General features: G+C 38.2%; 1 protein-coding gene and 1 pseudogene across 2 annotated transcripts in view; both read left to right on the top strand.

Moving 5' to 3' along the window:
- Positions 1-22855, top strand: part of MORC1 (MORC family CW-type zinc finger 1) — a gene marked incomplete at both ends in the record, with an annotated part of 186278 nt that overhangs the window by 77982 nt on the left and 85441 nt on the right. The window contains 3 exons of the mRNA XM_082711563.1: positions 955-1019; positions 3765-3908; positions 6166-6320. Coding sequence (XP_082567689.1) covers positions 955-1019; positions 3765-3908; positions 6166-6320 — 364 coding nt within the window. The remainder of the gene's footprint in view (positions 1-954; positions 1020-3764; positions 3909-6165; positions 6321-22855) is intronic.
- On the top strand, positions 8532-9032 carry LOC309847362 (large ribosomal subunit protein eL21 pseudogene; annotated as a pseudogene). Its single transcript has one exon. The product of its transcript is annotated as a large ribosomal subunit protein eL21 pseudogene (transcript).

The following is a 22855-nucleotide window of genomic DNA, read 5'->3' as shown; positions in this document are numbered from 1 at the left end:
TGACCACCTTGCTTTGTTGTTCAGCAAAGAGAGCAAAGCAGAATGACCTTGGCTTCCAACCTCTTAAATTCCTCTAGGCAGTTGAGTGGTTGCATTTGATGCGAAATACTTAACTATTTTACCATTTGCTTTTACTTTAAAGTCAGGGAAAATAGTATTCAGTGAGTGGTTTACTCACTGAATGAGATGGCCATCTTTCACATCAGGTGGATAGAGCACATTAAAAACCTGTTGTTATTTGTGAAATAGTAACAGTGCATTATTTCTTTTCTGCCTGGCTACAGGGAGCGTACTATAGAGATAGGGCAGTGAATGAGTCAGTACATCAAGATAAAAAAGAAGATAAAGACAGGTGGGCATTGGTATTGAGGTATTCTGAAAGGCAGAAAGCCTAAGGGTGGACTAACCTATTAAGGGACAGCTTGGGGAGTAGTATTCGGGGTATCTGGAACTTGATATAAAGGAGACATTTTCTTATGACAAAATTTTTAATAACAAAATTCTTTAATAGCAACTTTGTTTTTCCTGAAGAAGCTTTAGTGATTGCTCATGCAATTTAGCAATTTTTGTTGTTGTTGTTCTCACAGACAAAAGTCAAAGTCATTCAGTGTATTAGTACATCAAATGACTTTGTTAAGCTTTTGTGTAATTTGTGTGAAAGCCAGTGTGGCCTTACAGGGAGCAATGGCTCTTTTCTAAAAGGCAGAGAGAGAACATTGGAATAAGTACAAAAAGAGAACTGTGGGTTAGGATTTGGTGTGTCCTCTTAGCTACTGGAACCGAATCATTTATCAAGTATTTATTGAGTCTCTACCATGGTACAATTGCATTAGGCAATGTGACCTATTACTATTACCCTTGTGAAACATTTGGATAATAGGATAATAAATATCAGCTCAGCTTTCATTAATTTAATAGAATTATGTTCTCTCCTAACCAAATGTACTTCTCCAGGACATATTACAGAAAGCTTTGGACGATGTAGAAGTGAAGCGTAAGATTCTTAAAGAGAAACAGAGGTAAGATGTAAGATTTTCTGTTCCACCAGAATCCTCTGCACTTTGGTAAAACAAATTCTGATTTCTGAGGAGACAGATTTGCTGGTTAATTTGATAACTTCTCTTTCTCGGCCTATGACATCTTATTATATTAAGATGTTATATTAAGCATAATATGGTCAAAATTCCCCAACCACATAATCAATGAGAGTATTTATAAAATATATATTTGCATGCATACATGTATTTACACAATGTTAAAACTTCTGCATAGAGAGTGAAAAGTCAGCACAGTGTCCAGTTGAGGAAGTGAAATCTGCCCAGACGATCAGCTGACTACTTTCTCTGTGTCCTTTGCCAGGCATAAGCCTCTAGAGGGTTGGTTTCTTTTCTCTTCTAGTACTGCTTAAAATTTAAAATTGAAAATGTTTCAAATAAATGTATCACATATATAGTTAAAATAAAAATAGCAAGCCTAACTTAAAAAACCATTATTTACATTTGTAAAGTTGACTTGGTTTCCAGCTCAGGTGTTAAACCAGTTAAACTCAGAATATACAGTGCTGTCTACGTAAGGTCAGACTTTGAAAACTGGGACCATGTTGAGAAACAGATTTTTAAAGAAGCATTACCAGTTTCCAGAATTACTGTTTGTGAACTATAAAGTGCTCTATAACCATAACTTTCCTCAGAACTGAAATTTGAAATGTTAACTCTATGCATTTATCAAAATAAATATTAAATAAATCTCATAGAAATCTTCATTAAAAAACAAAGTCCTCTTTACTTTTTAAAAGTTTTTATTTAAATTCCAGTTAGTTAACATACAGTATTATATCCATTTCAGGTGTATAATATAGTGATTCAGCACTTCGATACAACACCCAGGTTCTCATCAGAACAAGCACCCTCATTGTTTTTGTGGCTGAGTAGTATTCCATTGTATGTGTATAAACACACACACACACACACACACACAATCTTCTTTGTCCATTCATCAGTTGATGGATGCTTGGGCTGTTTCCATAGCAAAGGCCTCTTTAAAGTTTCCAGAAAGAAAAATCTGGTTGATGAATTGTTTGTAGTTAGTTACATTGATATGCATGAAAGGTGACTGATCTACATTTTATTTATAATAATGCCAGTTAGTTGGTATGAACTTATTTTTAGAACAAAATGCTTTTTAACTTATTGATTGATTTTTTAAATTACTTACTGATTTTGAGAGAGACACACACACACATAAACATGCAGAGCAAGTGTGAGGGGGAGAGAGAGAGAATCTCAAGCAGACTCCCCACTGACCCACAGAGCCCAGTGCAAGGCTTGATCTCACGACCCTGAGATTCTGGCCTGAGCTGAAACCAAGAGTTGGATGCTTATCCCAACTGTTCTACCCAGGTAACCCCAAAAATGCGTTTTTAAAAGAAAATTCAAGGCATTCAGTATTATTTACTTTTGTAGAGTGATTACATAATATCCTATAACACCCTGTTTTGGGGTCCTTTACATAGTCAGTATTCTTTTTTATTGAAGAGTAAGGATTTAATATGGAGCATACATTTTTGGGAAAAAGTGTGATTTGTATACATTTGACCCAACATGTATGTGCTTAAAAAATAGATACTATATTAATCCAAGTCAGTAATTTCCTTACAAAGTCTAATGTATTCTGTATATCCTATCTGCATAGAACTACTAGGACTTTTTCTTAGCCCATTAATGATAGATGTATTTAACCAATCCAGTAAGTATATTACGTCAATCATAATGGCATGTTATCATAAATTTGAAAAGAAAAGGCTGTTTTTGTGGAATGAGGAGAGCTACAAGATGAGTGGAGGGGAAGGATTATACTGGGTACCATTCTTGATAGGAAAAGGAAAATAGCATTGGTGAGGCACCTACTCTGTTCCAGGTTTATACTTAACATTCTCTTTTCCAGTCCTCATGACATCCCAAATGGCAGGGTGTGCATTTTTCCAATTTTTCAGATCAGACAGAGAGTTAAAGTGACTCATTCTTAGTCACATGGTTATTACAGAGATGAGCTTATGTTTGAACCCAGCTCCGTCTTTCTGATTCTTATATCCAGGCGCTTTTCATGGCTCCAAGCAGACTCCTATTACTACGGTTGTTTCTAGCATATTCTGCTGTGTCTTGATTTCTGTTTTTACACTTTTATAGAAAAGTCATATACAACACAACATAACAGGACAGAGTCAGAAAAACAAGAGCTCATGTCTGTTGCCCTTGTAAACTTGCCTTATTAACTTTGATTTACCTTTGATTTTGGAGAAAGAGAGAAAGCTACAGAATATCTTTTGCACATTCCAATCCATATAGGATATTGAGAGGCCTGAGGACATGCTGAAAGTTAGAAATCACATCCAGTGTTAAAAATACCTAAATTTAAAAGAGTCAAATCAACATTTTTCAAAAATTCTGCAGCATATATACATATAAGACCGTGTAACATTTCAAGAATCTTTTGGAATTTTCTAGTTCTTATAATTTGAGGTTGGCAAACCTGTTTCTTAATCAAGGACTGCTGGTGTTTGACGGGTATGACCATTATGTTTATACAAAGTACTAGGCTCTACAGAGATGCTGAGGGTACCAAATAGGTTTTACAAAACTCCTGGGTATTTTATATATAGTTCTATTGATTTTCACTGTCACAGTTTAATTATGGGCAGTCTGTAAATTGTATATTTTTATTTACTAAAAACTTTTTTTTTTTTACTTTTCTAAATATAATGCCAGAGAATTAAAAAAAGCAAGGACACTCTGCTTGTTCTTTGGAGTGAACATAGAAAATCGAAGCCAAGCTGGGATGTTCATTTACAGTAATAGCCGCCTGATCAAAATGCATGAGAAAGTGGGCCCACAGTTGAAACTGAAGTCCTTGTAAGTATGTTTTTGTTCTCAGAGGCATAGACAGGATGAGGGAGGCTGCAGTAAGATTCTGTCTGTGGAGTTAGATGAGTGATTAATCATAATGGGAGCAGGTGTCATGTCCTCTGTTCACCCTTCCCATCAATATGCAGGCATTAATCTGCCTAATTTATAATATCAGCAGAGCTTCATGCCTGTCCTAGGGCAAAATCATACTTTGGGACATTTTTTCAATACATTTCCTGAGCAACCTGATGTTTTACCATTCCTTGCACCATCTACTCAGGTTAGGTTCTTAATATTTCACCAATTTAAAAATGATACAAGCATAATAAAGAAATTTTAGGAAAGAAATATCCGTAGTCTTGTAAAGCAACCCTGTTAACATTTTGTGCAACCCTTACATGTGTGAGTTCTTGCCAGTTACCTTTGTGAGCGTGTATTATTAACACTCTCCAGCCTACTTGGCTTCCGGAGTAACACGTTCTGGTGCTTTCCTGATGGGCTGAAACTCCAGGAGCTGTTTTCATGAATTATGTAGAGAGTGAAACAGGAAAATTGTGACCTGTAAAATGGTGCAGGGCTCAAACACAATAATTGTGACTAGTAGAATGGCTCAGGGGAACATTTTTCATCTTCTGTCTCACTCTCGAGGAATTCATTTGCTCATTCAGCAAGCTCTCATCTTGCGGGGTCATGCACCAGGCACGGCACCAAGTTCTGCAGACAAGACGGTGAATGCCTGCTGCCCTCTGCTAAGAAACTTACAGTCCAGGGAAAGGGACAAGTATATGAATACGTATATTTTTATATTCTATGGAATCAGCAAGAATGGTCTTTTAAAAAAAATTACTCTCTTGCTTAAAACCCCACTGCATGTCAGATAGAATTGGTTACCACGGTTTTCCTGTGATCTGGCCTCTGCCTGGCTCAGGGACAGCCCCTGCCCTGCCCACACTCTCAAGCCTTCTCCTAACACCATAGCTTCCTATCTCTCACATATCCTAAGCTTGCTCCTGCCTTACTGCATGGTGCCTGCCCTTCCCCTGCCTTGAACCTTCTGTCCTACTTCTCGTCCTGGCATGTTAGTTAAACACCAACTTTAAAATCCCCTCTGTAGGAAGGTCTTCCCAGACTGTCTAATTAACATTAGCCCCTTTCACCAGCCCCTCTACCTTACCACCTTCACATGTTACAGGACCTGCTTGATTTATCACCATCTGAAATGATCTGGTCACCCATACTGCCAATTATTCTTCAATAGAAGAGAAACTTTATAAGGAGGGACCTTGTTTTTCTTGCTTAATATTACATTCCTGGTTCCTGGAATAGGGCCAGGTGCTATGGATGGATGGATGGATGGATTCTAGAGGATGAATATGTGCTAGAGGCTTACTTAATATATGCAGAAAGAGCATTGGGAGGGGTAATCAGCTGAACTGCAGGAAGTTGAGTCAGGCTTCCTGGAAGAAATGATGCCCAGACATAGACTTAGAGAATGAATAGTGAAGGGAGGGCAGGGTGGAAGAGGAAAGTATTGGAAAGCATCATAGGTGGCTCCACATCGGGAAGACTTGGTCTGTGTGTCTTGCCAAGGGGAGTTTGGAGAGCTAGACAACTGGATGTTCTTTCCTAAAACATGGAAAATAACCAGAATATTCTGTCACTAAGTGGAAATATCCCAGTTACATACATCAAAAGCTGCTGAAAATCTGAAAAAAAGATTGAATTTATCCATCAGACTCAGGCATATACCTGTTGCTTTCTGGAATAATCTAGCCCTTACGTTCCTTTAGCAGAATTCACTAAGCACCCCACAGACCTCTGAAATGATGAATAAAAATCCAATCTGACAGATGAAATGAGGATGGAGAAAGTGACTGTCTGGCCAGATAACTAAGAGGGTCATGTCAGTTTATTTCAGCAAAGCCTTGTTAGTGGTATCTAATGCTAAAAGGCTTCCTCTTCCCACTGATTCCCATGGAAGGTTTCAGTTTGGGAAAGGAGTCATATTAATTAAGTAACAGTGTTCATTAAAAGATTTTTTTATTATGAGACCACACATACTGAGGATTACCATAGATTTATATAACAAAAGACAGTTTTAACTTGTCAAACTTTGCCGTGGTCCAGACCAAGTGAATCAAGTTATTTGTTAAAAAAAAAAAAAACAACAAAACTGATTTCAAAAGACCGTGGTATATTTGCTTTTCCTTTTTCCTTAGCTAAATTTCATAGAATTTACTTCTGTATTTATTTATTCTTCCAGACTTGGTGCAGGTGTGGTTGGAATTGTTAATATACCCTTGGAGATCATGGAGCCATCCCATAATAAGCAGGAATTTCTCAATGTCCGAGAGTATAATCATCTTCTAAGAGTCATGGGACAGTACTTAGTCCAGTACTGTAAGGACACTGGGATCAGTGAGTATTCAGTAGTAAATAGTAAGAGATACTTAATTGGGAGTCATCTTGTGTGATTTCTTTAAGCTGGAATGATTGCGTGATTTAGGCAACTGGTAGCCCAAAGCCCTGAAAGAGAGTTCCTTTTATTTATAAAAATAATAATATTGGGGTGCCTGGGTGGCTCAGTTGGTTGAGGTCTGCTGTTGGCTCAGGTCATGATTCTAGGGTCCTGGGGTTGAGTCCCACATTGGTCTCCCTTCTCAGTGGGGAGTCTGTTTGTCCCTCTCCCTCTACCCCTCTTGTGCTCTCTCAAATAAATAAATAAAATCTTTAAAAGATAATAATAAGTAAGAGAGATGAGAGGGGAGTCAGTCTCAGAATCTTTCCCAGAATATTATGTGAAAAATATAGCAGCAGATTAAAAACTATAAGAGGAGGGCAGTCAGCAGAAAGCTGATCATAGAGGAAGGAAGCAGAAGTCTACTTGAAGAAGTCCTAGGGGGCCACTCTAAGACTCTGCTGTGTGGGAAGGAGCACTTATGTCCACACAGACTGAGAAGCTCCCGTAGCATTGTTGTGTCATGCCATAGCAGAATCATTGTTGACCTTGGATAATTGTGGATATGTGATAAACCTTGTTTTATAAGACTAACAAGTCTAGGATATGTTAATGAAAATTTTGATTAAAAATCACAGAAACAAATATATTTGGAAACTTAAAAAAAATCTGATTTATTTATTTCTGAGAGAGTGTGCAAGCCTGTGAGCAGGGGGGAGTTGCAGAGGGAGAGGGAGAAGCAGGCTTCCAGCTGACAGGGAGCCTGATGCGGGATTCGATCCTAGGACTCTGGGGTCATGATCTGAGCTGAAAGTAGATACTCAACTGACTGCGCCACTCAGGCACACCCCCCTTTCTAAATTTTTATTTATTTACTTATGAGAGAGAGTGTGAATGCGTGAGCAGTGGGGTGGAGCAGAGGGAGAGGGAGAAGCAGACTCGCAGCTGAGCAGGGTGCCCATATATTCAGAAACTTAAGATAAACTTTAGTTATCTGGAATATTCGGCTTATTCAGACCACTTCACTCTCCAGAGATACCTGAACAATGAGATGGTGTGCTGTGCATTAATGAAATAAACTTCCTTTAAGTTATGCAGACATAGGGCTTCATTTATGGAAAGAAATAGGCTACTGTGTTCAATGATTTGCATGAAGTATGTATAATTCATGCATATCAAAAATTATGTCTCTACCCTTGAGACAACTTAAAAATCTTACTGCTCTACTTGAAGTCGTGATTTTAGAATATTTTCTTTTCTTTTGTACTCACTTAGCTCAGTGCTGAAATTTTCTTACAGTAGCGAAACAGGAAAGTGTACAGGAACTCAGGGGAGAAGAAGGGGAGTGGGAATGAAGGTGCGGGCACAGATTTCCTGCCAAAGCTGGGTTTTCTTGTCCTGGTCTAAAACGTACTTAGAGTGAGCAACAACAGCATCACCTGAGAGCTTGTTAGAAATGCAGCATATCAGACCTGCTGGCCTACACTCAGCATGTCAGCAACATCTCTAGTAATCTGTAGGCACAACTGAGTTTGAGAAGCACTGCTCTGAAGAGTATATTTATGTAATATTTGCTTAGCATAGACATACTTTTTCCACATGTATTTTTTTCTCATAGACATGTCTGAAGTTATACTAAATGTAGGAGTGAGTACCTTATTTGGCAGGTCATGCTTAAAGCTGTAGAAAGCAGAGGATTATCAGAAGAAGATCTAAATCAAGGATTTACTTTCTGGTCTTGAAATGCTAGCATGACATAGTACAAAAAGAAAAAACATTAAGCCTTTCAAAGTTGCGTGCCTTCTCCATTCTCATGTTTTCTCTGTAATCTCTTCCTTGTCTTGCTCATCCTTGCAATAAGGAATAACCTCAGAAAGAGGCATGAAACTTAAAGGTGATAGGATCTATCTCCATCTGGCCCAACTTCCCCAGAACAGTGTTAGTGAGTTCTGTTCTGGGGAGAGCTCTCTTGAAGCCCCTGTTCCTGGTGGGTTTGCTTCTCCTAACAACTGAACTTTCCACCCTTGTCTGCTTCCTCCCCTCTGTGTAACTCCTCAGCCCTATCTCAACCTAATTTTTTTCAGAAACTTCTCAGTGGATGTTCTGGGATTCAAAAGTAAGTTAGGTTTGGCCTTTTGTCCAGAACTGTCATCTTCTAGTAAATCGCCAAAATGACCAACACAAAGAGAAAGAGGAGAAGTACCCGCTGTGTTCTCTAGGCCTTGTAGAAAACATGGTGGTGTTCCTTTGGCCACATACATTCAAATCTATAAGAAATATGATATTGGGGACCTCAGGGGAATGGGCACTGTTCAAAGAAGAATGCCCCACAAATGTTACCATGGCAACACTGAAAGAGTCTATAAGGTTACTCAGCATGCTGTTGGCATGGTTGTAAACAAGTTAAAGGCAAGATTCTTGCCAAGAGAATTAATGTGTGCATTGAGTATATTGAACACTCAAGGAGCCGAAATAGCTTCCTGAAGCCTGTAAAGGAAAATGATCAGGAAAAGAAGGAAGCCAAAGAAAAAGGTACTTGGGGTCAATGGAAACACCAGTATGCTCCAGCCAGAGAAGCACACTTTGTGAGAACTGATGGAAAGGAGCCTGAACTGCTAGAACCCATTCCCTATGAATTGTGGCTTGATAAATGTAAAGAAAATTAAAAAAACCTCAAGATTATAAAAATGTTTCTTTTTTTTTTAAAGATTTTATTTATTTATTTGATGAAAGCACAGTGAGAGAAGGAACACAATCAGGGGGAGAGGGAGAGGGAGAAGCAGGCTTCTGCTGAGCAGGGAGCCCAAGGCTGAACTCGATCCCAAGACCCTAGATTGTGCCGTGAGCTGAAGCAGATACTTAACGACTGAGCCACTGAGGTGCCCCAAAAATGTTTCTCTTAATTGAGTAGAAATATGGTGTCCTTTCCCCAAAAAAAATATTTAAAGCAAAAAAAAAAAAAAAAAACCTGTTAGGTTTGTATTTTAATTATTAATGCCATATTGTTTTCCTAATTTCATAATTGCCTAGGAATTGATTCCTGGCTGGGGGTACTTTTACAAAAGGTATTCCTCAAGAAGGACGTCAGTGAGTGGAGAAATGAGAGCGAGCATGTGTGTGTGTTTACATGACAGCCTCATCTCAAAACTTCTTATTGAACTGAATCAAGTAATCAAGGTCAGAATTGGTAGTCTCAGGAACTATGCTGAGGAGATCGGCTTTCAAGTTCTTTGTGTATTAATTCCCAGAGGAATAACCAAAGTTATCTAATGCTTCCTAATACTCTAAAAGCCAGTATTATAGGGCACATAGTTTTAATGAAAAGTATTTGGGTAGATTTTTACTTTATAAATAAAAGATGTAGTCTCTGTATTTGCTATAAATTTGGTCTGTTTTTATGGAAAATTGAGGCCTTGTAAAAATCAAATCCACAGAAAGGGAAATGGAGAGGTAATGACTTTGTGTCATTTATCAAATCTGCATTTATGTTTGGCACAGTTGATGCTAAGAACCTCAAAAATATTTCTCTTGTCTTTAGTCTGACCTCACCTCACTGTCTGCTACATATTTCCTGAAGCTTTATGCATCCTTACAGTGAAATAGAAGTATTGATCATCAGCTTTTTGGAGTAGGGAGAGAAGGAGAAGGAAAAGATAGAAAACCATCAAATGAAATTTGGATTTGAAAGGAAGCAATTACACAGAAATTTATCACTAAAACTTTTCTAAAATGGATCAGAATACAGCTGATGTGCTAAAGGAAACCTGGGACATAATAAACATGACCTCTCCTAGCAGAACTCAAACAAGAGGGCTGCAGAGGGGCAACGAAGCTAAAAATCGTATAAGCCGGTCACCCCCTGATGCTTTAATCTCCTCTACCTCACCCACTCCTGCCCCAGGCAAGTGGACCACCATTTTAAGCCTGGGTGAGGGTTTCTTGTGAGAGAAAAATTGCTGCTTCCTGAGGCAGCCCATGAATCTCTACACAATTGTATTAAAAAATTACATTTTCATAGCAGAGTCACATCTGTTCCTCAGATGTTGTTACATTCATTTACCTGTGATAGGCACAGAGTGTTAGAGGACTAACAGATCAGACCAGTCCAATCTCTCTGGGAGTCTGCAGTCTAGCAAGGCTAACACGATTTGACAATTGGAAGTAGGATTTGTGCCCAACAGAGAAGAAGCCAAGTGCTCTGGAGCCAGAGAGGCCTCCATGAGGAAGTGATGTTTCCTGAAGGATGAGGAGGCCTTAGCCAGATCAACAAAATTTTTCCCTCTTGGGGCCATGAAGGATAGGCCTAAATAACGCCTTTCCAAATGACAGGTATTTGAGGACAACCTTTCTCATTTCAGCTTTATTTTATCCTAACATTTCCAAGTTCTGTTGCTATTTTTCATTTGATGAGGGTTAAATATATTCACCATTTTAATGTTATATTTTATGAAGTGTGCTGGTCATGTAAAAACAAAAATTTCAGAGGAAACCCAGCCTCGAATAAAATGGGATCATCTCTTTCTTCTTAAGTTGTTGTAATTCTACTATTGAAGCCTGATGTATTAACTCTCAGCAAGCACACTATTGGCTTTCAGTGTCTTTATTGCCAATTAAAATTCTTAATAAAATTTTTAGTATGTATTCTTGTTAAGCCATACATCTCATGTTTTTTTTCTTTTCCAGTATTTTTGGACCCTAGATTAGAATCCTACATTTAGTCCTATTAAATGCTATCACCTTATTAGGCCCATACTTTCAGGAATCTCTTGTTGACTTCTAACTGATATGCCATTTTTCCAGATAAATTTGGCCAGTATTTTCTCTATAATTTCTTATAAATCCTGCTGCAAAGGAGAGAAAAATCAAGCACGTGGCCCTCCACTGTTGACATCCACTGAGAGAGAATATACTGGATATTTATTAGACTGGATAAATATATTAATCAATTACAAATCTTCCTAGTTAGGCTGTCATTTCGCTTACATCAGTGTCTCAGTTTGTGTATAATTTTGAGAGTGAGAGTATTTGTTAGATGGAATAGTTTAAAAAAAATAGATAATGCTTTACATCTTAGGTTGGGCTGCTATAACAAAATACTATAATCTGGTGGCTAACAAACAGCATGAATATGTTTCTCACAGTTCTGGAGGCTGGAAGTCCAAGATCAGGGTCCCGGGATGGTTGGATTCTGGTGGGAGCTGTCTTCTCATTTGCAGACAGCTGCCTTCTTATATTCTCACCTGGTAAAAAGAGAGCTTGCTCACTCTCTGGGCTCTTGTAAGGGCACTAATCCCATCATGAGAGTTCCCCTCACATGACCTAATTACCTCCCAACGACCCCACAGCCAAATACCATCACCCTGGGGATTAAATTTCAACATATGAATTTAGTGGGGTTGCAAACACTCAATCCATAACACTAATAGCTATAATTAGCTACTCAGCGACAAATATTGTTTCTCTTATGATATGTTTCCATCTATAAGATCTCAGAAAGGCACTACAAGAAGAATGAAATGGGACATCTCTGCTAGGGATACATGTTGAGTGAGGAGATCTATATAAATATTAAAAGGGACTACGAGTCAAGTTTATTTGGAGATGTAAGTCAAAGAGTTAGAGAGAAGAAGGGAGTTGAGGGAACTTGGAAGGAGAGGTGAACCATGAGAGACTATGGACTCTGAAAAACAGTCCGAGGGGTTTGAAGGGGCGGAGGGGTGGGAGGTTGGGGGAACCAGGTGGTGGGTATTGGAGAGGGCACGGATTGCATGGAGCACTGGGTGTGGTGCAAAAACAATGAATACTGTTACACTGAAAATTAAAAAAAGAAAGAAAGAATTTGTATCTCTTTTTTAATTCAGTTTTTCAAGGTACAGATTTTATGCATTCTATTTCATTTTATATATATATATACATATATATATATATATATTTAGATTTTGTTTATTTATTTGACAGAGATATCACAAGTAGGCAGAGAGGCAGGCAAAGAGAGAGGGGTGGGGGGGGAAGCAGGCTCCCCGCTGAGCAGAGAGCCTGATGCGGGGCTTGATTTCAGGACCCTGAGATCATGACCTGAGCTGAAGGCAGAGGCTTAACCCACTGAGCCACCCAGGTGTCCCTAAAAATATGTATTTTTAATATTATATGTTATTTTTAAAGAGTTTTTATTTATATAAGGGGGAGGGAAAGAGAGCATTAGCTGGGGGTGGGGAGGAGGACAGAGACAGACAGAGAAGCAGACTCTCCACTGAGCATGGAGCCCTGACCCAAGGCTCCATTCTAGGACCCTGAGATAATGATCTGAGCAGAAGTCAGACACTTAATGAGCCATCCAGGTGCTCCCTATATGTTATGTTTCATTTTGAAATTTTTCATTTTGGTATTAATGGACTGTATTGTTTCACCAGAATTCTTGTTTTAGTCCAAACCCCTAATACTTCAGGATCTGACTATATTTGGGGCCTTTGAAAAGGTGATTAAGTTAAAATGAGGCCATTAGAGGGGTGCCTGGATGGCTCCCCTCTGCCATCCAGGGGAGCCATCTTAGGGCCTCTGTCTTTAGCTCAGTTCATGATCCTGGGGTCCTGGGATTGAGCCCTGCATCGGGCTCCTTGCTCAGCGGGGAGCCTGCTCCCCTTCCTCTCTCTGCCTGCCTCTCTGCCTACTTGTGATCTCTGTCAAATAAATAAAAATCTTGAAAAAAAAAAAAAAAAGAGGCCATAGAGTGAGCCCTAATCCAGTCTGACTAGTGTCCTTATAAGGAGAGGAAATTTGGACAGAGAGAATCTAGGGATGGGTGTCTGCAGAGAAAAGATGATGTGAGGAAATGAATTTCCATCATTTACACCACCCAGTCTGGATTTTGTTGTTGTTGTTGGCAGCCCTAGCAAACTAATATATATGGGAATTTGTGAAATTAGAATTAAAGAGAATATTATAATGAAACCCATAAATCTATCATCCAATCTCAACAGTTATCAACTCCTGGTCAAACTGGTATCATCTATATTCCTCCTACTCCTCAACAACTAGATTATGGAGAAAATTCCAGACATTGTATGTCAAATATATTTATTGTGTCATTTTTAGTTTTTAATTTTTTTAATTTAATTTTTTCAGCGATCCGAGACTCATTGTTTATGCACCACACCCAGTGCTCCATGCAATACGTGCCCTCCTTAATACCCACCACCAGGCTCACCCATCCCTCCACCACCTTTCCCTCCAAAACTCTCAGTTAGTTTCTCAGACTCCACAGTCTCTCCTGCTCTATCTCCCCCTCTGATTTCCCTCAATTCACTTTTCCTTTCCTTCTCCTAATGTCCTCCATGTTATTGCTTATGCTCTACAAGTAAAAGCCACAATAATTGGCTCTCTCTGCTTGACTTACTTCACTCAGCATTATCTCCAGTCCTGTCCATTTTGATATAAAAGTGGGTTTTCATCCTTTCTGATGGAGGCGTAATATTCCATTGTATATATGGACCATATCTTCTTTATCTTTTTGTCTGTTGAAGGGCATCTTGGCTCTTTCCACAGTTTGGCGATTGTGGCCATTGCTGCTATGAACATTGGGGGTATGGATGACCTTTCTTTTCGCTACATCTGTATCTTTGGGGTAAATACCCAGTAGCGCAATTACAGGTCATAGGGAAGCTCTATTTTTAATTTCTTAAGGAGTTTCCACACTGATTTCCAAAGTGGCTGCCCCAACTTGCATCCCACTGACAGTGTAAGAGGGTTCCCCTTTCTCCACATCCTCTCCCTCACTTGTTTACTGTCTTCTAATTTTGGCCATTCTAACTGTTATCTCAGTGTGGTTTTGATTTGAATCTCCCTGATGGTTAATGATGAACATTTTTTCATGTGTCTCTGAGCCATTTGTCTTCTTTGGAGAAGTGTCTGTTCATGTCTTCTGCCTATTTTCTGACTTTATAAAAGAAAGAACTCTGTTTAAAAACATAATCACAATACAGATATAACACCTAAACAACTATCAATACTTCCTTAATACAATTTCTAATTATTTCCCATTACAATATGATTCATGGTCCTTTTTACCCATCCCCACTTTTCTTTTTCTCCCTTGTTTTCCCCTGCAATTTAATTGTAGGAAAACTGGACTGGTTGTTTCAGTTTCTACATGCTCTAAATTTTGCTAACTGCCTTCCTGGGTGGGGTTTAACAGCTTTCTTCATTCTGTTGATTTTTCTTTTTCTTTTACTTTTTTTTTTTAAGATTTTATTTACTTGTCAGAGAGAGAGAGAGACCGCACGAGTGAGCACAGGCAGAGCGGCAGGCAGAGGCAGAGGGAGAAGCAGGCTTCCTGCCAAGCTAGGAACCTGATGTGGGACTTGATCCCAGAACATTGGGATCATGACCTGAGCCAAAGGAAGCTGCTTAATCAAATGAGCCACCCAGGCATCCCTCTGTTGATTTTTCTGCAAATGAGTAGAATCTAGCAGCTTGACCAAATTCAGACTTGGAGTTTTTTCATTTGTTTTTTGTCAAGATGCTTCATAGGTAGTATTGTGTTCTACCATCAGATTGTCTGATTCTCTCTCTTTTAATATGAGCAGTTAATGGTCAGTGCTCAGATCCCTTAGGAGTTCCAAATCTTGTATTTCTATCATATTTTTATCATTTATTAGCTCTAAGACTTCTGTACAGAAAAACTTTTTTCATCTTCCATTTGGTCACCTATGCTAGTTTGTATTTAACCATTTGACAGAAACAACATAGAGCTCTATACTGATTAAAAAAATAATAAACTTGTATTTTTTTAAAAGGTTTTATTTATTCATGAGAGACAAAGACAGAGAGAGAGAGAGAGAGAGAGGCAGAGGGAGAAACAGACTCCCCACTGAGCAGGGAGCCCGATGCAGGACTTGACCCCAGGACCCTAGAATCATGACCTAAGCCAGAGGCAGAGGCTTTAATCCATTGAGCCACCCAGATGCCCAGAAAACTTGTATTGAGTAAAAGCTTGATTAGAGATCAAATTAAAACAACAAAAATGATAAAGACATTTACCTGACTTATAGGACATAAATATGTTTTAAATAAATATGTATAAATAAATATGTTTAAAATCATTACTTCATGTCAGTTTTCAGCAAATAGCAGGATGGTTCAGGAGTTCACTGAATTGGTTTCTGTTCTAAAAAAATCACATTCTTAGATTTTATCCATTTATACTGCTTTCACCTGGTAATTGAAATTATCACCATCGACAGTGGTTATGCTTCCTTTTCTTTCTGACTGCACTTGTATTATTATCATGATAATGACATTTTTTACATCTACAATGAATTTTCATGCTAAAATATCTCAGAGGATCTTACTTATATTGCAAATAAAATATTAAAAAGCCTGGTGGCCGTCTTTTGTCTGGAATTAAATACACTCTTATTCTTCCAGTCTGATTTCCCTTGCCATACCAGGAGCAAGACCTCAAAACTCTGTTAGTCCACTTATGTGCACCTTTATTTAGTAAAGAAGAGTAGGTTTCATCTTCATGAATTTAAAACAGTGCAGCCAGCATTAAACATATGTTGTATTAACAAAAAAAGTAGGTTGCATTGGCCAGGGTCAGAGTGCATGGAGGAAATCATCGTGCTCCCCATCCTGAAGTTAAATGGTCAAACCATGAAGATTGATCACATCCAGCCCAGAATACATACACAGCACGTGAATCATGTCCAGCACAGAATACATCTGTTCTGTCAAGAGCTCATTGGGATTATTCAAGTCATGGTGGATGGTTGGCAAGTGTTGGAGAGGGTCATCTAAACATCAGGTCAATTTTTGTCTCCTCTGGAGACTGGGGCCTGAAAGTCTTGCTCTTGGGCCAGTGCTAGTACTTGGGCTTGCCAGTGGCAGATTACTTCAAGCAGTGGGTTGATCTGAAAAAGGCTTACAGCTTCACCATGGGCTGCCGGCCCAGTAATGGACTTCTAGATATGAACAAGGGCATCAGCCTGAAACACACAGGCACTGATGACTGTAAGAACATTGCCACCATCATGAAGATACTTGCAAAGCAAGGCTTCATTGTCAAGCAGACCTCACCATTCTGATTGGTGGAGGACAAGAAGGGGCAGGACAGGAAGCTTCTTGGCCTAGCCCAGAACCTTCCTTTCCTTCACCAGAAGGGAAAAGGGAGAGTAGCACAGCTCTACATCCAGGGTGTCCCACAGCCTTCCCTGTGGGCTTATGCCCTGGGTACGGACTTGGCCACTTGGCCCTCTGGAGAAGGCACTTTGTTCCCCCCACCCCACCCCTCAACCTCAGCCCAGTATTAGGGGGCTGGGGGACCTAGGTACTCACTGCATCCTCTCTGGTACACAGGTTTCTGCTGGAGCCACTAAGCTCCCCCTGAGCCCCCTCCTGTCTGTATTGCATGGTGTTTGCTGCCCGCAGCACTCCAGGACAGATCAGGCCCAATCTTGGTGTCTCTACCCCTATCCCCACTGCGAACGTGCCACTGAGTAAAGTCAGGGAAATGAGAAAAGAAAAAAAAAGTAACTTTGAATCTTTAGATCTCTGAGGACCTTAGGTAGGTGGGCTTTGTGTATGTCTGAGCAAAGGAAATCCTGGTAGAAAAATAAACTTTGAGGGCACCTGGGTGGCTCAGTGGGTTAAGCCGCTGCCTTCAGCTCAGGTCATGATCTCAGGGTCCTGGGATCGAGTCCCACATCGGGTTCTTTGCTCGGCAGGGAGCCTGCTTCCTCCTCTCTCTCTCTGTCTGCCTCTCTGCCTACTTGTGATTCTCTCTCTGTCAAATAAATAAATAAAATCTTTAAAAAAAAAAAAAGAAAGATAAACTTTGCTAACCCAGATATTTGAGAGAGTGAGCTGGTTGGCTAGGCAATTGCCCATAACAACACAGGACTCTAGCACTATGCTTTAGATTAGATTGTTATGTCTAATTTTAATTTCCCCACTATAGAGGGAATTAGAACAGTTGAGTGTGTGAAAAGAAAAGCAGTGAAAATGATTAAATAAGAATATAATCTAAAAAGAGAAAGTGAAAGTTCTTTCTTCCTGAGGGAAGACACAAAAGAAACCCAACATTTGTCAGTTTTGTTTCTGAAGGCTTGTTGTCAATGAGGCCCCTAACCCTCTTCCTTCTAGGGTCCAGCGCACACAATGTCATGTTTCTGAGCTGGGAGCCATGCAGCCCTAAAGGATTCTAGAGTATGGTTTGGAATCTTCAAACCCGTGTCTACCAGTAATTGTCTAAAATGGCATTATACCTTACATATGCATATGCTACAGTTTTTCCAGTATATATAGATGTAGTTTGGATAGTAAAATCTAGAATCACATAGGAGTGCTATTGAATTCAATTAATTTTTTTGTCATGTTATTTTCTCAGGTAGGGGGGTGGTTAGTGGTTCTGAACTTTGTGTGTGTGTGTGTGTAGCTTATGAAGCTTCTCATGGGAAGCCACTGATACAGAACAAGAGAAAATGATGCTATGTTGCCAGGTGAGGTAATGAAGTTGACACTTCCAGGGACTTGGACCAATTCCTCAGATTCCTGGAGCTCTGTCCTGGAGCCTTCTGTGCTCACAGCAGAGTGAAGTGAAAACATTCTGGCCATGGCTGCCACCTACTTCTGCCACTGACCATCCTGGTGGAGTGAGACTTGCACAACCCACTCTGCCCCACCCGGGAGCCAAGGGAAACTATGGAGGTCTGTTCCCTGGGAACTATGTTGAATCAATCATGCACTATACTGATTAAATTTTTTGCTTTTAAAGTAGGTGGTTCTTATTACTCAGTCATACTGTGGGACTATTATGGTTAACAGAATTGTCTTAAAATGTTTTAAAATGTGCCCATACTTTCAGGACATGCTGTTTTATTGATATAACTGAATGTCTACCTATAAGCATACATCTTTGAGGCAGTTTGTGTATTGCTAAACAGCAATTTATATAAGAGGCTGTCTGTAACTGATTATGCTTATGTACTTACTTACACAGTTAACTTTATGATCAGCTTAAGTATTCTGGGGGTGTGGGGTATAATATTTAACAAATCATGATTCAGATTGTACCATTACATGTTCAGTGCAGCATGGTTACTAACGCTATGTCAGACTAATATTAAAATCAGAAATTTTTAAAAAAAGGGGGGGGGCAGCTTCACCAGCACTGAAGACCTCTTGCTTTGCTGTCTTTGGGCAAGTGGTTATGTAGCAGCTGTCATCAGGTGCCCTGCTGACACTCTAAAGCCACCATGGCAGCTCTCTCTCATTAGTGGCCTTTGGCTTCACAGTCCTCCGCAAGAGTATACAGGTCTCACTATGAACTGATTGGGGTTGGCATGTTGGTTGAAACCAGTTTGCCACCCCTATCTCAGCGACTCCAGCATGAATATAAATGATCAGTGATCCCACATGGATCAGCTTAGGAAGGGTCTGATGTCTGGCTTGGCTAAGAATGAGGGGTAATGATAAACAGGACAATTTCAACAGAGCAGGAGGCATGACTTAAAATCCGCTGAGAAGGGATATGTAATTTCTATCTCAGGAGATCTTTAAAAATAGAATATAGTCATCTATTTAGTTGCAGAACTACCTAAAGTTGGGGACCTGATTTAAGTACCTTCATCTTACAGTTTTCCTGGTGCTTTGATTTTGTAACTGTTGTAACCTTCCTTATTTTGATCGAAACCATCAAAGCTTTGCTTTGGTAGTTTATTACTGAGTTTTATTACTTCTTCTCTTGGCTAATTGATTCCCTGGATGTCTCTGTACATTCTATGAATAGATGTGAAACTGACATCTAGGAAGGTGTTGCATTTCTCTTCCTTTTAAGAGGCAGAGTCTTTGTGAACTGCTCTTTTAGTTACTGGTGTTTGGCAAATATTTAGTAAGTTACTGCACCAATTCCCATTATTTTTTCTGAGTTTTAAAAGTCTCCTGAAAAATTAATCAGATTAATTTAAACATTTGGAATCTCCTAAATAAAGTACTCTGTACATAGCTAGCAGTAAATTAAATTTTCAGTTCTCAGATACTCGTCTAGAAATTAGGACTTTAATTCTGTGTTCACTAATCCCTGATTATTCTAATTTAACAAGCTTGTTGATTATTCAAGCACAAATCTCAAGATAGGTATTCTTTTATAATTTTGAATATTGTCTGTGTGCTTGCAGTCATTTCTTGTTTACAAAATAAATTGAATTTTTAGATAAGAATACCTTTATGATATTAATATAATTTTGAAATTAATAAAGTTTGGGTTATATACATAGTAGCCTTTATAAGTATGTGTATTAAGATGTATTTTAAAATACAAGTATTAAGATGTATCTTTAAAAATCAAGTACTTTTCAAATTTTGGAAATTTCACCTCTTTTAATGCCTAGATAAAAGGACAATTTAAAAATCTTCATCAAGACATTAGCAAAACATTAACAAAAACATCAGTTATTAAGGACACATATATAACCAAATGTCCATAATTATATACCACACCATTAGCCAGAGCCAACTTAATATCATGAATGATTATTAATTTTACTATTCCTTTCCAGACTAGAGCAAGAATTTTTTTCCAGCTTTATTAGGATATAATTGACAAAAAGAATTGTATAAACTTAAAATATACAACATGATGATTTGATATGTATATACATATACATATACCTATCCATTGTGAAATATTTACCACAATCAAATTAATCAACAATCCTTCCCCTCACACAGGTATCCTTTTGCATGTGTTTGAAGGTAGAATGTTTAAGATCTGTTCTCTTAGCAAATTACAAGTATACAATACTAATCATAGTTGTCATGGTATACATTAGGCCGTCAGAACTTACTCACCTTATTACTGAAAGCTTGTACCCTTTGACTAACATTACCCCATTTTCCCTACCCCACAGCTACTGGCAACCACCATTCTACTTTCTATGAGCTCAACTTTAATTTTTTTTAGATATCTACATATGAATGATACCATACAGTGTTTGTTTTTCTCTGGCTTTTCACTTAGGATAATGGTTTTTAAATTCAATCATGTTGCAGATGGCAGGATGCCCAACTTTTTATGGCTAGATAATATTCCATTATCTAACCATATTTTCTTTAACCATTCATCCATCAATGGACATAGAGGTTCCATATTTCTGTATGTTGGCTATTCTCAGTAGTGCTGTAGTGAACATGAAAGTGCAGATACCTCTTTGAGATACTGATTTCATTTCCTTCAGATGTATATCCAGAGGTGGGATTTCTGGGTCATATAGTAGTTCTATTTTTAATATTTTGAGAAACCTCCATATTGTTTTCCATAATGGTTGTATCAATTTACATTCCCACCAACAGTGTGTGAGGGTTTCCTTTTCTCCATATCCTTATCTGCACTTGTTATCTCTTCTCTTTTTGATAATACCCATTCTGACAGGTGTGGGGCGATATTGTGCTTTTGATTGCTGTTTGCCTGACCATTAGCACATTTCCATGTACCTTTGGCCAACCGTCTATTCAGGTCCTTTGCCCATTTTATTATCAGTGTGTAAGTGTTATGTTTTCTGTTTTTGCTATTGACTTGTGTGAGTTCTGTGCATATTTTAGATATTAAGCCTTCTTCAATAGGTGGTTTGCAAATATTTTCCTCCTCCTGTATGTTGCCTTTTCATTCTGTTGATTGTTTTTTTTTTTGCTGTGAAGAAGCTTTTCAGTTTGATGTAGTCCCACTTGTTTTTTGTTTGATTTTTGTTTGTTGTTATTGTTTGTTTACTTTCCTTACCTGTGCTTTTGGTGTTGTATACAAAATAGACCTGTGTCAAGAAGCTTTTCCCCTATGTTTTATTCTACGAGTTTTACAGTTTCAGGACTTATTTTTAAGACTTTAATCCATTTTGAGTTAATTTTTATATGTGATATAAGATAGAGCCCAGTTTCATATTTTTGCATGTGGATATCCAATTTTTCCAGCACCATATATTGAAGAGATTGTCCTTTCCTCAATTGTGTGTTCTTGGTACCCTTGCCAAAGATTAGTTGACCATATATGAGTGGGTTTATTTCTGGACTTTCTATTCTATCCTGTTGGTCTCTGTTGTGATACAACAGTATCCTGTCTGTTTTTATGCCATCATCATACTGTTTTAATTGCTATAGCTTTGTAATATGTTTTGAAATCAGGAAGTGTGATGCCTCCAGCTTTTTTCTTCTTTTTCAAGATAGTTTTGGCTTTTCAGAGTATTCTCTGGTTCCATACAAATTTGGAGATTGTTTTTTATATTACTTCTGTGTTGACTCTCTAGATTGCTTGAGTAGTATGGACACTTAAAAAATATTAGTTCATCCAACCCAAGAATGTGGGATATCCTTCCATTTATTTGGTATCTTTGCAATTTCTTTTATAAGTGTCTTATTGTTTTCAGTATATAGGAATTTTACCTCCATGGTTAAATTTAATCCTAAGTATTTTACTGTTTTTTTATATTATTGTAAATGAGCTTGCTTTCTTAATTTCTCTTTCGGACAGTTCATTGTTAGTGGCAGAAATGTGACTGATTTTAGTATGTTGCTTTTGTATCCTTTGTCTTTACTGAATTTGTTGATTAGTTTTAGTAGTTTTCTTGGTTGTAGTCTTTAGGTTTTCCATACATACTATAATGTATCTGCAAACCAGAATTTTTTTTTTTTTATTTCTTCCTTTCTGATTTGGATGCTATTTATTTTTCTTTTTATCTAATTGCTCTAACTAGGACTTCCAGTATAATGTTGAATAGAAGTGATGGAGATAGGCATCCTTGTCTTTTTCCTGATCTTGAAGAAAAGCATTTAACTTTTCACTGCTGAATATGACATTAGCTGTGGGCTTGACATAATGGCCTTCATTGTGTTGAAGTACATTCCTTCTATACCTAGTTTTTTGAGATTTTATCTTAAAAAGGTAATGAATTTTGTTATTGTTTTTTAATTGAAATGTAGTGGACATATACTATTATATTAGTTCAAGTGTACAGCATAGTGATTCAACATTTATGTATATTATGAAGTGCTCACCATGATAAATCTAGCTATCAATTGTCATCATACAAAGTTGTTACAGATCATTAACTATATTCCCTATATTGCAAATTGTATCCCCATGTATTATTATTTTAGAACCGGAAGTTTACACCATTTATTTATTTATTTATAAAGATTCATTTATGTATTTTAGAGAGAGAGGGCGTGGTGGGAAGGGAAAGTGGGAGATGGAGAGAGAGAACCTTAAACTGCCTCCCTGCTTAGTGCAGAGCCCAACAACCCTGAGATCATGATCTGAGTCAGAATCAAGAGACATTCAATTGACTGAGCCACACAGGCACTCCTAGAAGATTATACTTTTTAATTCTCTTCCCCTATTTTATTCATTCCTCCTGGCAACTACCGGATTGTTCTCTATTTATAAGTTTGTTTCTTTGTTTTGCTTTTTAGATTCCACATATAAGTGAAATCATCTGGTATTTTTCTTTCT

Source organism: Mustela nivalis (genome assembly GCF_964662115.1).
Source record: "Mustela nivalis genome assembly, chromosome: 1".
Classification (NCBI taxonomy): Eukaryota; Metazoa; Chordata; class Mammalia; order Carnivora; family Mustelidae; genus Mustela; species Mustela nivalis.
Note: the sequence above shows the minus strand (reverse complement) of the source record. Positions and strands in the feature narration are given on the sequence as shown.